We start from the raw sequence: 13542 nt of genomic DNA, 5'->3' as shown, positions 1-13542 counted from the left end.
AATAAATTCCGTTTATGTTAGTGTTATATTTTACGTATTTTTTTAAAATGTTTATTTGTAAAACGATTCCGTTCGTAGCCAATGATACCAATAGCCTACTTAACTTTTTATGTGAATTATTTTTCTCAAGTCGGTAACGGCCACCAACCAACAACGTTTGATGTAAAATTACCTTTTCAAATAAAGTTCTGGAAACCACAAAAATGGTAAAGTCACAGAAATACAAGAAAGAATAAAGTTTTTTTTTTTTTTTGTTAGAATTGATTATGATAACAGTCAGGCGATTTTCAAAAGCAGTAAGAAAAAATAAATTAACTGCGACTTTTGTAAAAAATATTCAGTTTAGATAGTGGAAATGTGATCTCCAGTTTGAATTAGGTTTATCTTCTCTTGTCTATCTGCATCAGTAGAGCTCTTTTAGACAGCAAATGCATGACAATGATAAATACTCTTATCCCAAGTGAACCGGAACTCTTGGTACGTTAGATATAAATGCAGCTCATTATTTTTTGTTCTCATGGGTATGTGTCAGACCAGGGTTGCCAGGTTTTCCAAATGAGAAAAGGCCAACGTCTGATCAACTGCAGCTTTAAAAGGCCAACCCAATTGTAGAAAAAGGCCGAAAATATAGCATTTATGGCTAACCAAATTTTTAAAAAAGGCCAAATTTAGGTATCTAGCACGAAAAAGGTTAAATTTGGAGGGTTTTTTTTTCAGAAAATGGCCAACCTGACAACCCTGTGTCAGACAGGGAAAGGGTTCGTACCCCATTTGTGGTCCAATTGTGTTTAAAAGTTTAAGTTTTGGAATTTTAAAGTTATTTAGGACCTCAGTCGTAAGAAGAATTGGTCGTGAGCATTTTAGAGTTCCCTTAGAAATTCATAACACTCAATGCTCTTATGATGGTCTATTGGAAGCGTCCCTGCATGGTGATCTGCCGGACTGTAGTTAGAGTCCTGCTCAAGGTCGATAGTTTCTTGTAGTATCTGCAACCTCACCATCCTTGTGAGCTAAGGATTGGGATGAGTGGTGTGTGGGTAGCCTATAGATTTACCTGCTGAATCATCAGCAGCCATTGCTTGGCCCTCCCTGGTCCTAGCTTGGGTGGAGAGAGGGTTTGGACGCTGATTTTATGTATATATGGTCAATCTCTAGGGCATTATCACTGTCCCTTGCCTCTGTCATTCATGATTGGCCTTTAAACCGTTGAACCATTTAATAGTAAACAGAAATATACTACTTGAGTTATGATAGACTTTCTATGTGGCTTTACTATAGCATATTATTATTATCATTATTATTATTATTATTATTATTATTATTATTATTATTATTATTATTATTATGATTATTATTATTACTTGCTAAGCTACAGCCCTAGTTGGAAAGGCAGGATACTATAAGGCAAGGGCTCCAACAGGGAAAAATAGCTCAGTGAGGAAGGGAAATAAGGAAATGAATAAACTACAAGAGAAGCAACCAACAATCAAAATGTAATATTTTAAGAATAATAACATTAAAATAAATCCCTCATATATAAATTATAAAAACTTCAAAAAAGAAAAGTAGAAATGGTGAATAAAACTTGTGGGCAAATAGAAAATAGAACTTAAAACCTGACGTATTTTGACAAGACACGTAATTCAGGCAGAGGTATGTAATGGATTGTAAAACGAATATTTTTTCTCTTGTTATGCGGCCACACGGCAGAAATGTAGGTGATGCCTTGGAACTTTCGTTTCCCATCTTGATCCAATTTTATATCATGCCTATCATTTGGAAACAATTCTGCTTCACCCAAGGGGTTAACTACTGCACTGTAATTATCCAGTGGCCACTTTCCTCTTGGTAATGGTAGAAGAGACTCTTTAGCTATGGTAAGCAGCTTTTCTAGGAGAAGGACACTCCAAACTCAAACCAGTGTTCTCTAGTCTTGGGTAATGCCATAGCCTCTGTACCATGGTCTTCCACTGTCTTGGGTTAGAGCTCTCTTGCTTGAGGGTACACTCGGGCACAATATTCTATCTCGTTTCTCTTCCTCTTGTTTTGTTAAAGTTTTCATAGTTTATATATGAAATATTTATTTCCTTGTTTCCTTTCCTCACTTGGCTATTTTCCCTGTTGGGGCCCCTGGGCTTATAGCGTTTCGCTTTTCCAACTAGGGTTGTAGCCTAGCAAGTAATAATAATAATAATAATAATAATCTTTGACGTTATCTAAGTTATTCATGGTAAAAGTCTGTATGTAGTGCGAGATTTATAAGCCAAAAGAAACAGCAATGAATCTATGAGTGGAGTTACAAGGAGAAACGGTGTATATATAGAAATGCAACGTCTAACTCACTAGTATTGTACTGTTATTACCACCCCCCCCCCGCCCCAACACAATTAAAATAGTAATAATGATGAAAACAATATTATTAATTAAAATAAAGTAATGAAAATAATATCAATTCAAACTATTAATATTGATATTAAGATAATAATAATGATTAAAATAATAACGATAATTAAGATAGATAAAATAATGCAAATAATAATGATTAAAATAATAACGATAATTAAGATAGATAAAATAATGCAAATAATAATGATTAAAATAATAACGATAATTAAGATAGATAAAATAATGCAAATGATAATGATTAAAATAATAATGATAATTAAAATAAATAAAATAATGCAAATAATATCAATTCAAATAATTAAAATGATTATGAGAACCCGATTTATGGAGTATGTTGTATGATGTATGATATGCCAACTTCCTTTCTCTGTTCTTGTTTCTCTCAGGCCAAGGTTAATAAGTTCATTGCGTCCGTCATCCAATCAACCTTATCATTTTGTTCCTTATCAGTTAATGACTTCCAAGATAACTCCAGTGAAATCATCTCATAGCACTGTGCGGTTTTCCTTTATATGTTCATAAAAGGTTTATCTTAAAATTAGCACAAGAAACTCTCACTAGGGACGAGATCCTTTTTTCTCCAAGCTAGGACCAGGGAAAGCCAGGCAATGGCTGCTGATGACTCTGCAGGTAGACCTATACGCTCCCAAGGATGGTGAGGTTCCGGGTACCACAAGACACTGTCGAGCCTTATCGGGTCTCGAACTCCCGTCTGGCAGATTGCAAGACATAGACGTTTCATAAACGCTATTAAAATCATTCTTCAGCAATGCAAGGTAGCTTTACTCCTTTCCGGAGTATAAAAAAAAAAAAAAAAAAAACCTAATACTGTACTGTATCAAGGATGACCTTCGATCAAAGGGATTAACCGGTGATGATGTGTGGGACAGAGGTAGATAGAGAAAGCTGACCAGAAACATCGACCCCACATACAAGTGGGAAAAGATGTAGGCAAAGAAGAAGAGTAATAATAATAATAATAATACTTATTAAGCTCGTGGTTTAGTGTTGTCTCTCACCTGTAGGAATCTATATAATTGTATTGAATGATATCTTGATATTTTTCTATCTCTTCCTCGACGGCGTGCTGAAGGGTTTCATTTGTAGTAGCACCCAGGATGAATATCGCCCTGGCGAAGAAAAATAGATTCAGGGAATTAATCATTTTTTATATATAAATAAATGTGTTCATAAAATTAACCCGTTGAAAAAAAAGATAATCGAAGGTTAAAGTTGTTAAGATATGTATTTGATTGTTATGAAATATTAAGGATTTGAGATGTCAAAAAAATATTAACTATCGAAGTTCGTTTTTTTTATATATAAATCAATGTGTTCATAAAATTAACCCGTTAAAAAAAGATAATCGAAGGTTAAAGTTATTAAGATGTGTATGTGCTAATGAAATATTAATGGGTTTGAGATGTTAAAAAAATATTATCTATCGAAACATGAAATGTTTTATTTCTAAAATTATTGATAAGATTTATTATGGAACGTTTCAAAAAATATTACAGATAAACGTTAAAGTTAATGGTGGGTAATTTTAAAATCCATTTGCTTTTAAATTACAATAATAATTTTGATGATAGTAATTTCCCACTTCGTTTTAACCTGGTTATTGCGAAAATAATGACTAAGTATAATTAATGGACTGACAGGTGTTTGACAGAAGTGTAGCGGAACAATTTGATATAGCATCACAGCTAAATAATTAATGGTAATTAGAAACCCTTTTTTCAGTTTTGATATATTTCCAGTGATTAGTTTTCACTCATTCTATACAAAAACATATGAAAACTACTTCAAATTTTTACTTGTTTAAAGAAATGGGGTCAGTTACTGATTTCAAATAAACACGATGGTGTTTTTTTTTTTTTCATTTCGTGGTTATTAATTTGCTGGTTTCTTATATACCTGTATATATATATTGAGAATGTTGAATAATCCGACTACTTTTGTTTTACGCCACGATATATATATATATATATATATATATATATATATATATATATATATATAATAAAAATATAATTTATATATTTATATATATATATATATTTTTTTATATTTATATATGTTTATATATAAATATATATATATATATATATTTATTTATATATATATATATATATATATATATATATATATATATATATATATATTTTATAGATATATATATATATATATATATACATATATATACTGTATATATATATATTTATATATATATATATATATATATATATATATATATATATATATATATACATATATATTTATATATATATATTTATATATATACATATATATAAATATATATATATATATATATATATATATATATATATATATATATGTATATATATATATATACAGTATATATATATATATATATATATATATATATACACACATATATATATATATTAATATATCTATCTATCTATCTATCTATATATATATATATATATATATATATATATATATATATATCAATTTTATGGCGTAAAACAAAAGTAGTCGGATTATTTAACATTCTCAATGAAAAGCAAAATAAATCATGACAAAATTGATAAGGTTGCTAGCATTAATGTCGCCCTCTTCTCTCTCTCTCTCTAAAAAAAAAATTCATGCCAAGTTATGCATCATTCAAGGATATTTCATTCAGAGAAATTAGATTTTGATTTTGGTAATTTGCTTCAAATATGATGCGAAACGTGAATACTTACCATATTAAAGTATTTATATCATACATGATCAATACCTGTTTGCAATTGTTTAAGGTATACAGAAAATAAATAGCCTGATTTTAGTCAACTTACAGTCATATAGTATACAAAAAAGTATGTTAATCAACTCATAATCGTATAAGATATAAAGAAAAAATACCTGATTTTAGTTAACTCATAATGATATAATGTATATAAAAAATTAACTTATGTTTGTCAACTCATAATTATGTAAGGTATACAGAAAAAATACCTGATTTTGGTCAACTTACAATCATATACAGTACTGTAAGGTATACAAAAAACCTGATTTTAGTCAATTTATAATCATTTAAGGTATAAAGAAAAAATTCCTGATTTTAGTCAACTTACAATCATATACTGTAAAGTATACAGAAAAAAAAACCTGATTTAAGTAAACTTATAATCATAAGGTACCCGATTTTACCCAACTTACAATCATATAAGGAATACAAAAAAATTACCTGATTTAATTCAACTTATAATCACATAAGGAATACAGAAAAAAATACCTGATTTTACCCAACTTACAATCATATAAGGAATACAAAAAAATTACCTGATTTAAGGCAACCTGTAATCATATAAGGTATACAAAAAATTACCTGATTTAAGTCAACTTATAATCATGTAAGGTATACAAAAAAATTACCTGATTTAAGTCAACCTGTAATAATTTAAGGTGTACAGAAAAAAATACCTGATTCAAGTCACCTTATAATCATGTAAGGTATACAGAAAAAAATACCTGATTTTAGTCAACCTGTAATCATGTAAGGTATACAGAAAAAAATACCTGATTCAAGATATATAGAAAAAAATACCCGATTTAATTCAACTTATAATCATATGATACAAAAAAAAAGTTACCTAAAATTACCTGATTTTAGTCAATTTATAATAATCTGGATTAGCCCAAGTATTCCGGATGACCTCCCTCTCCTTGGCATGCGGGATAGCCGAGAGCACCACGGCCAGGATGAAAGGATCGCTCCTGTTGCAAATATGCAGGTGGGACAGGTCCTGGAGCCACTCCACCCCGGAGGCGATCGAGTGAACGGTCGGGCCGGGCAGACTCACGTTCTCGTGAACGTGAACGAATCTGGGGATTAAGAGATTGTTCGATTTATTAACGATGTTAGGAAGGGTAGTTAAGAAGCGCTTGCTCTGTTAGTAAGAGTATTGGTGTAATTGTGGGTAATTTCTGTGATATTTATATAAATATTATTATTATTAGTATTATTATTATTATTATTATTATGATTGCGTAGTTGTGCGTCATTTCTGGGATATTCATATAGTCATTATTATTATTATTATTATTATTATTATTATTATTATTATTAATAGCCAAGCTACAACCCTAGTTGGAAAAGCAAGATGCTATAAGCCCAAGGGCTCTAACAGGGAAAAATAACCCAGTGACGAAAGGAAACAAGGAAATAAGTAAACAATATAAGAAGTAAAGAAAAATTGAAATAAAATATTTTAATAAACATTAACAACATTGAAACGGATAATTCATATATAACCATGAAAAGACTTTATGTCAGGCTGTTCAACATAAAAACATTTGCTGCAAGTTTGAACTTTTGAAGTTCTGCCGATTTAATTGCCCGATTAGCAAGATTACTCCACAACTTGTCACTGGTGGAATAAAACTTCTAGAATACTGTGTAGTATTGAGCCTTATAATGGAGTAGGCCTAACTATTAGGATTTTGATGGTCTATTCAGGCATTTGTAGCAAGTCATTTATTAAGTTGGTGGAAAATATGGATTTTTTACTTTAATGAAGGAAGTTCGTGTGTAAGTACTATGGTCCATTTCTTTTATCGAGGCAGATTTGCACCGACTCGCAGCGGTGCTCTTTTAGCTCGGAAAAGTTTCCTGATCGCTGATTGGTTAGAATTATCTCGTCCAACCAATCAGCGATCAGGAAACTTTTCCGAGCTAAAAGGGCACCGCTGCGAGTCGGTGCAAATCTGCATCGCTAAAAGAAATTGACTATAGTACAATTTGTGGTTTAAGAATATGTAATGAATTTACATAAATATCAGTTGATATACAAGTAAATGATGATGGTGGCTAGAACGAAATACCTCCAGGTTTTCATAATCTTCATACATCCTTTTATTTATCATTTTATATTATCTATTTGACCTATTTACTTAAAAAAAAGTAGCTTGTGGACAACATTTTTTGTATGAAGGCACACTTTACTACATTGTTAATGCAGATTTTACCCATTCTCACAGGTTTTTTTTCTTTTTTTTTTTTTTTTTTTTTTTTTTTTTACCAATTGTGAATTATCATGACGTCACATAATGTCTTGTTTACTTCTGACTGACAGCCGATTGGAAGGAAGACATAATTTATGACTGAATTTCTTGACGTAGAATGACGTCACCTTTCCATTGAGCGTTTCCCAATTTTCTTCATCATGGTGACCGACTAGAAAAGCTTTTAGATTGTGTTTATTCATAATATTATTGTTGTCATTCTTAAGAAAATCAATAAATTACTAATAAACAATATTAATGACCATTAATGTCAATCAAAATACGTTCCGGTACATCATAACTGCGTCTATTTATATATATATATATATATATATATATATATATATATATATATATATATATACATAGATAGATAGATAGATAGATAGATAAATTATATATATATATATATCATCATCATCATCATCATCATCATCATCATCTCCTCCTACGACTACTGACGCAAAGGGCCTCGGTTAGATTTCACCAATAGTTTCTATCTTGAGCTTTTAAATCAATACTTCTCCATTCATTATGTCCTAATATATATATATATATATATATATATATATATATATATATATATATATATGTTTGTGTGTGCATGTATGTATGTATGTATGCATGTATGTATTCAATGTATGTATATAGTCAATACACGGATGGGAGTGGACACTATTGGTCCGCACTACACAATCTAACGTCAATTTCATTTTCATTTCGAATAATTTACCTCATAGTGATTTTTATATGATTATAAACGGGATGAATTTAAGAACAGGTTTAGTGACGAAGAATAACGCTAATAGCTTATGTTCAAGGTGCATCTTAGCTCCCACCTTTTTCTTGAAGGGTCTAAAAGAGTGTATAGTTAAAGTACTGTATAGTCGAAGTCCTGTATATCTAAAATATTAAAATAATAGCCATCAATAGAATGTCACTAAAAGGAAGAAAAAAACGACTGAATTCACACTTGTGTTGATAATCATGTAAGCATTTGGGCCAGTAGAATTGGGTCGGGGAATAGATATAATTAAGAGTAAAAAAACAAAAGAAAAAAAAAATTGACCTTGGTACATAAAATCGTCCGTCACCTGTAAAATTATAGTCATTTCTAGTGGAGTCTTTAGGGTAGATCGATTGATTGATTGATTGAATGATTGATTAATTTGAAGTTTTCTGGCATCCTGACATCTAAGGTCATTGACGCCGACCCTCGGGTAGAAGGGAGAGTAATAGGAAGGTTTACATGTATAAATATATATATATATATATATATATATATATATATATATATATATATATATATATATATATGTGTGTGAGTGTGTGTGTGTGTGTGTGTGTGTGTGTGTGTGTACAGATACCACGACAAGTGATGCGTGATATGTATTATAGCCTTGAAGGGAAGAGTTAAAAGACTTGATTGAAGTTAGTAATTTCATCTTATATTTTTTATATTATCTTATATATATATATATATAAATATATATATATATATAACTATATATATATTTATATATATATATATATATATATATATATATATATATTTATTTATATATATATATATATATAACTATATGTATATATATGTATATATATATATATATGTATATATATATATATATATATATATATATATATATATATATATATAAAAGGTTGTATGTAGAAACAAAGTCCTGAATGTAAAAAATGTTAGCGGTGTTTGGAAAGACATCCAAACTGAAATCAAGGGACCAATGCACTGTATGTGATATTCTTAGCGGCTGAAATATTTGAAAATTAATTTATGATATATAAATTGAGTAGTCCCCAAAGAAGAAAGGAGCTGCATTAGCCCCATAAACCAGAAATCTATGTGGACATTATCTATGGCTACCATATGAGCTGAAAAAGCAAAATTACTAACTAATGCCCGAAAAGCTAATTATTTGCTTAACTTTACGTAAGGACGAAGAAAAGATCCTTCATTTTATTAATGGCCTCTTAAGCCCTGTCCACACGATCGAGCATGCCCGACGGGCAAACATTGATACCAGGCCACAATAGTTAGTGAAAACGAGGGTTGATGACGTCAGAAGCAGGAAAAATAAAGGCAGGGATCTGGCAACACTGTATGATGCCAGATCCCTGTCTGTGGATTTCCCGCTTCTGACGTCATTAACCCTCATTCTTACTAACCATTGTGGTCTGGTATCACTGTTTGCCCGTCGGGCATGCTCGATCGTGTGGACAGGGCTTTAGAGAGAACAGAAACTTGATATGTCAGAATTGTCTATAGGAAAGCTACAAGTCTGACCAGTGTTTAAACTCGTGTATATGGTCTGTTATTGGTACTTACATCAGAAGGCCAATCTCTCACTGTTAATACCTAGAAATACATTCAATTAGAACTGGAATATGTCAGGCAGATGTTAACAAATACAGAATATTATAGAAACATGGTAAGGAATAAATGTTGGAATTCCAAATACAGGCTCAAAACACTGGAGAAATATATAGTAAAATTATAACAGTCCAACACAAATATATCTACAGGACGGCCTACGAATAGGAAGCGTATATTCTTCAAAGTATAGTCGACAATGAGTTTAGATCAAAGGCTGTCCTAAACTAATAATTGCACGTGTGTTGAGGAATGGGAGCTCGCACAAGATATCAAAGGAATCGGTAGGTAGCTTGGTTTGCAAGTAATAACTTTCTGGATACGACTTCAAGCCCATTGCATTTATGGGATCATACACCAGCATTCTGTGGTTGCCCATTGACAAGGAATCACCACTAAGTGACTTCATCAAGACAGAAATAATTCTCCAGGAGGATGATTGATTGATTTGAGGTTTTCTGGCATCCTGACATTCCAGGAGGATGGCTATAGGCAGCTTGTAACCCCTGAAACAGCTAGCAAAACCTTGTATCAGCCTTCACTGAACATCTGTGTATCTTAAGATTATGTAATCTCTCCGAAATAAGTACCCTTTTGCGTGACTTCTGTTTTATAATAAAAAAAAAAAACTGTACTTGATCATTTTTGGACTATGCATAATCTGTCTGAGGGTCCAAACAATGTATCGCTGTGTTGTTGTGTCAGAATATAAAAATTAACTTTGTCCGACAGCACCTATTTTGTTTAACACATCAAGTTATACAGTATATATATACACTGTGTGTGTCTTTATATATATGCATATATATATATATATATATATATATATATATATATATATATATATCATTTACTATTCCATTCGCTTCTAGTGTTTAGTATCCAGAGGATATCAAGTAAATAATTAACTATAAACTCAATAATTACATCTAAAGAAAAGCCCGACAGAATATGGATGGAGAAACTTAATGGATTGGAAAAAGGGGAATGCAGGATGGCAGGCCAAAGGATGGGGGATAGGAGATAAGGATATAAAATGGGAGGAAAGTAGGAATTGATTGAAAATGACGGAAATGGAGCTTCAGGTCAATGACAAGTCATTGACAGAAAAGTTTTTCGGTAATGCTGGCCTGTCTCTTCTGTTTATTTGAAATGGAATTGACGACAATTTAGATTATTATTATTATTATTATTATTATTATTATTATTATTATTATTGTTGTTGTTGTTGTTAATTTTATTATTATTATTATTATTATTATTATTATTAGCTAAGTTACAACCCTAGTTGAAAAAATTAGGATGTAACAGGGATAAAAGCCCAGTGAGGAAAGGCAATAAGGAAACGCATATAATTATTTCTGAGTGTACCCTCAAGCAAGAGAAATCTACAGTAATGGTTCTGAGATGGACCTGATTTTGTATTATTTTTTATATAGTTAGTTATTTTATTGACAAAAGTATACAATAATTAATACAAATTTGTCCACAACTTGACATAATACAAAATATAACATACACAAAGTAAACAAAAATTTCTTTTTCTCCAAGTACATGGCCTATACAGAAAAAAAAATATAGTTACAAGAAAAATACAATATCAAGTACAAATAACATAATCCTCTAAGATTGTACAGATAAACGATAAAGGAACTTACTTTAGGGGAAAAGGGAGTTACATAACCATTCAAAATGAAGTCCTAATGCAAATAATATTTGATAAAAACAAGTTTATTTGACATGCTACAATTAAGATACCACAATTAATACCACAACACTACGAGCAAAGAACAACCCATAAATACTAAGGTTAAGACAGATATTATACATTCCTGCACTCACGTGTGAAGGAGTTTGATATATACTGTACAGGTGACTCGTTTTTTACCTGAGAAAGGACTTCTAACCCCGTAGGATCCCTTTTGTCCTAGTAATAATATTGGTATTCCAGTATATGTACCAGTATTGATAGTGCTGTAGTATTTATTAATTCCTTTATTTATTGTTATCTGTAAAATGGCTTAGTAGTAATAGTTGTGAATAATGAATGAAGATTATAATATATCTTTAAATTAGTAAAAACGTTAAAATAACATTTTTCGTACAATTGTAATATTGGTGGTAGTAGCAAATATGATTTTTTAATGATTGATAATGGTACATTTGTTTTATTGATATTGGTGTTATGATAATTTGTAGTATTGGAGATTGCTTAAGATGGCCAATCAATGTGATTATGATGTTTATCATTGTATAACCGATTACAACTACGTGTTGTTGTTCAGTCAATATTGATAATGTCCTTAGTTGTGTTCTCTCGTTTCGATTGGAAATTTTATCCAATGCAATACAAAACCTTGACATTAAAATTACAGGTGTTATTAGATAACTGTTCTAGAATTGTGTAATTAGGTGACTGTTCTAGAATTGTGTTTTAGGTGACTGTTCTAGAATTGTTTTAGATGAATGTTCTAGAATTGTGTTTTTGATGAATGTTCTAGAATTGTGTTTTTGATAACTGTTCTAGAATTTTGTTTCAGATGAATGTTCTAGAATTGTGTTTTTGATGAATGTTCTAGAGTTGTGTTTTCGATTAATGTTCTAGAATTGTGTTTTAGATGACTGTTCTAGAAATGTGTTATAAGATGACTGTTTTAGAATTGTGTTTTTGATGATTGTTCTAGAATTGTGTTTTAGATGAATGTTCTAGAATTGTGTTTTAGATGACTGTTCTAGAATTGTGTTTTAGATGACTGTTCTAGAATTGTGTTATAAGATGACTGTTCTAGAATTGTGTTTTTGATTAATGTTCTTGAATTGTGTGTGTGTGTGATTCTCGTGTTTGTTCGCTATATTGAGATAGAAAAGAAATTTCGTGGAGAAGCGTTAAAAACATTCTTTTTTAATCTTCAGTAATTTTTATCTTGTTCCTAACTAAGGTATATGAAACAGTATATATAATATATACTTTGATTATGTTTATATCGTTTTCAAGCATTGGTTTTATAGATCAGAATTAATTTTCTATTTATCACAGATTTTTACCTCTTAACCGATTTTTTTTATCCGTTATACTTACTATATATATATATATATATATATATATATATATATATATATATATATATATATTTATATATTTATATATATAGATATGTGGATATATATATATAATATATATATATATATATATATATATATATATATATATATATATATATATACACACACACACACACATATATATATATATATATATATATATATATATATATAGAGCATTAATATAAATATTTTTTATTTCCAAACTAAATCGAAAAAGTCGAGCTTGATTCATTGGGTTAATTAATCTTCTCTTTTTTACTACAATAATAATAATAATAATAATAATAATAATATATCGTTTTTACAGTTCGGTTACCAACGTCCTTAGTTATTACAACGATAAATTGTTCTTTCGGACTCTAGTTTTATACAATATGTTTTCAAAAAATGCAATATAGCTCAATATGAGTGTGTGTGGGGGCGTGTCCAGGTGTACTTTCATGACATTAACCAGTGACCATTACTTGTAATGATGCTTATTACCACACGCAATAAAAAAAAAATGACAGCACTGAAAAAAATAATTTACTTATGGACCACATATAAAACTGTTAGCTACCCCACGAATGCATGAAACAATTGAAGAAGAAGAAGAAGAAGAAGGA

At 30.0% G+C, this 13542-nt stretch overlaps 2 protein-coding genes across 6 annotated transcripts in view; one reads left to right on the top strand and one right to left on the bottom strand.

Annotated features, from left to right (window-relative positions):
- LOC137617233 (afadin- and alpha-actinin-binding protein B-like) overlaps positions 1–13542 on the top strand; it is a 402814-nt gene that overhangs the window by 265291 nt on the left and 123981 nt on the right. The gene's annotated exons all lie outside the window — the stretch shown is intronic.
- LOC137617231 (beta-1,3-galactosyltransferase 5-like) overlaps positions 1–13542 on the bottom strand; it is a 78149-nt gene that overhangs the window by 9309 nt on the left and 55298 nt on the right. For all 4 annotated transcript variants that reach the window (XM_068347173.1, XM_068347175.1, XM_068347174.1 and 1 more), the window contains 2 exons: positions 6040–6261; positions 3426–3536 (listed from right to left, as the gene is read on the bottom strand). In XM_068347173.1, coding sequence (XP_068203274.1) covers positions 3426–3536; positions 6040–6261 — 333 coding nt within the window. The remainder of the gene's footprint in view (positions 1–3425; positions 3537–6039; positions 6262–13542) is intronic.

This window comes from Palaemon carinicauda, chromosome 23 (genome assembly GCF_036898095.1).
Source record: "Palaemon carinicauda isolate YSFRI2023 chromosome 23, ASM3689809v2, whole genome shotgun sequence".
NCBI lineage: Eukaryota > Metazoa > Arthropoda > Malacostraca > Decapoda > Palaemonidae > Palaemon > Palaemon carinicauda.
This window is presented reverse-complemented; position numbering and strand designations above follow the sequence as displayed.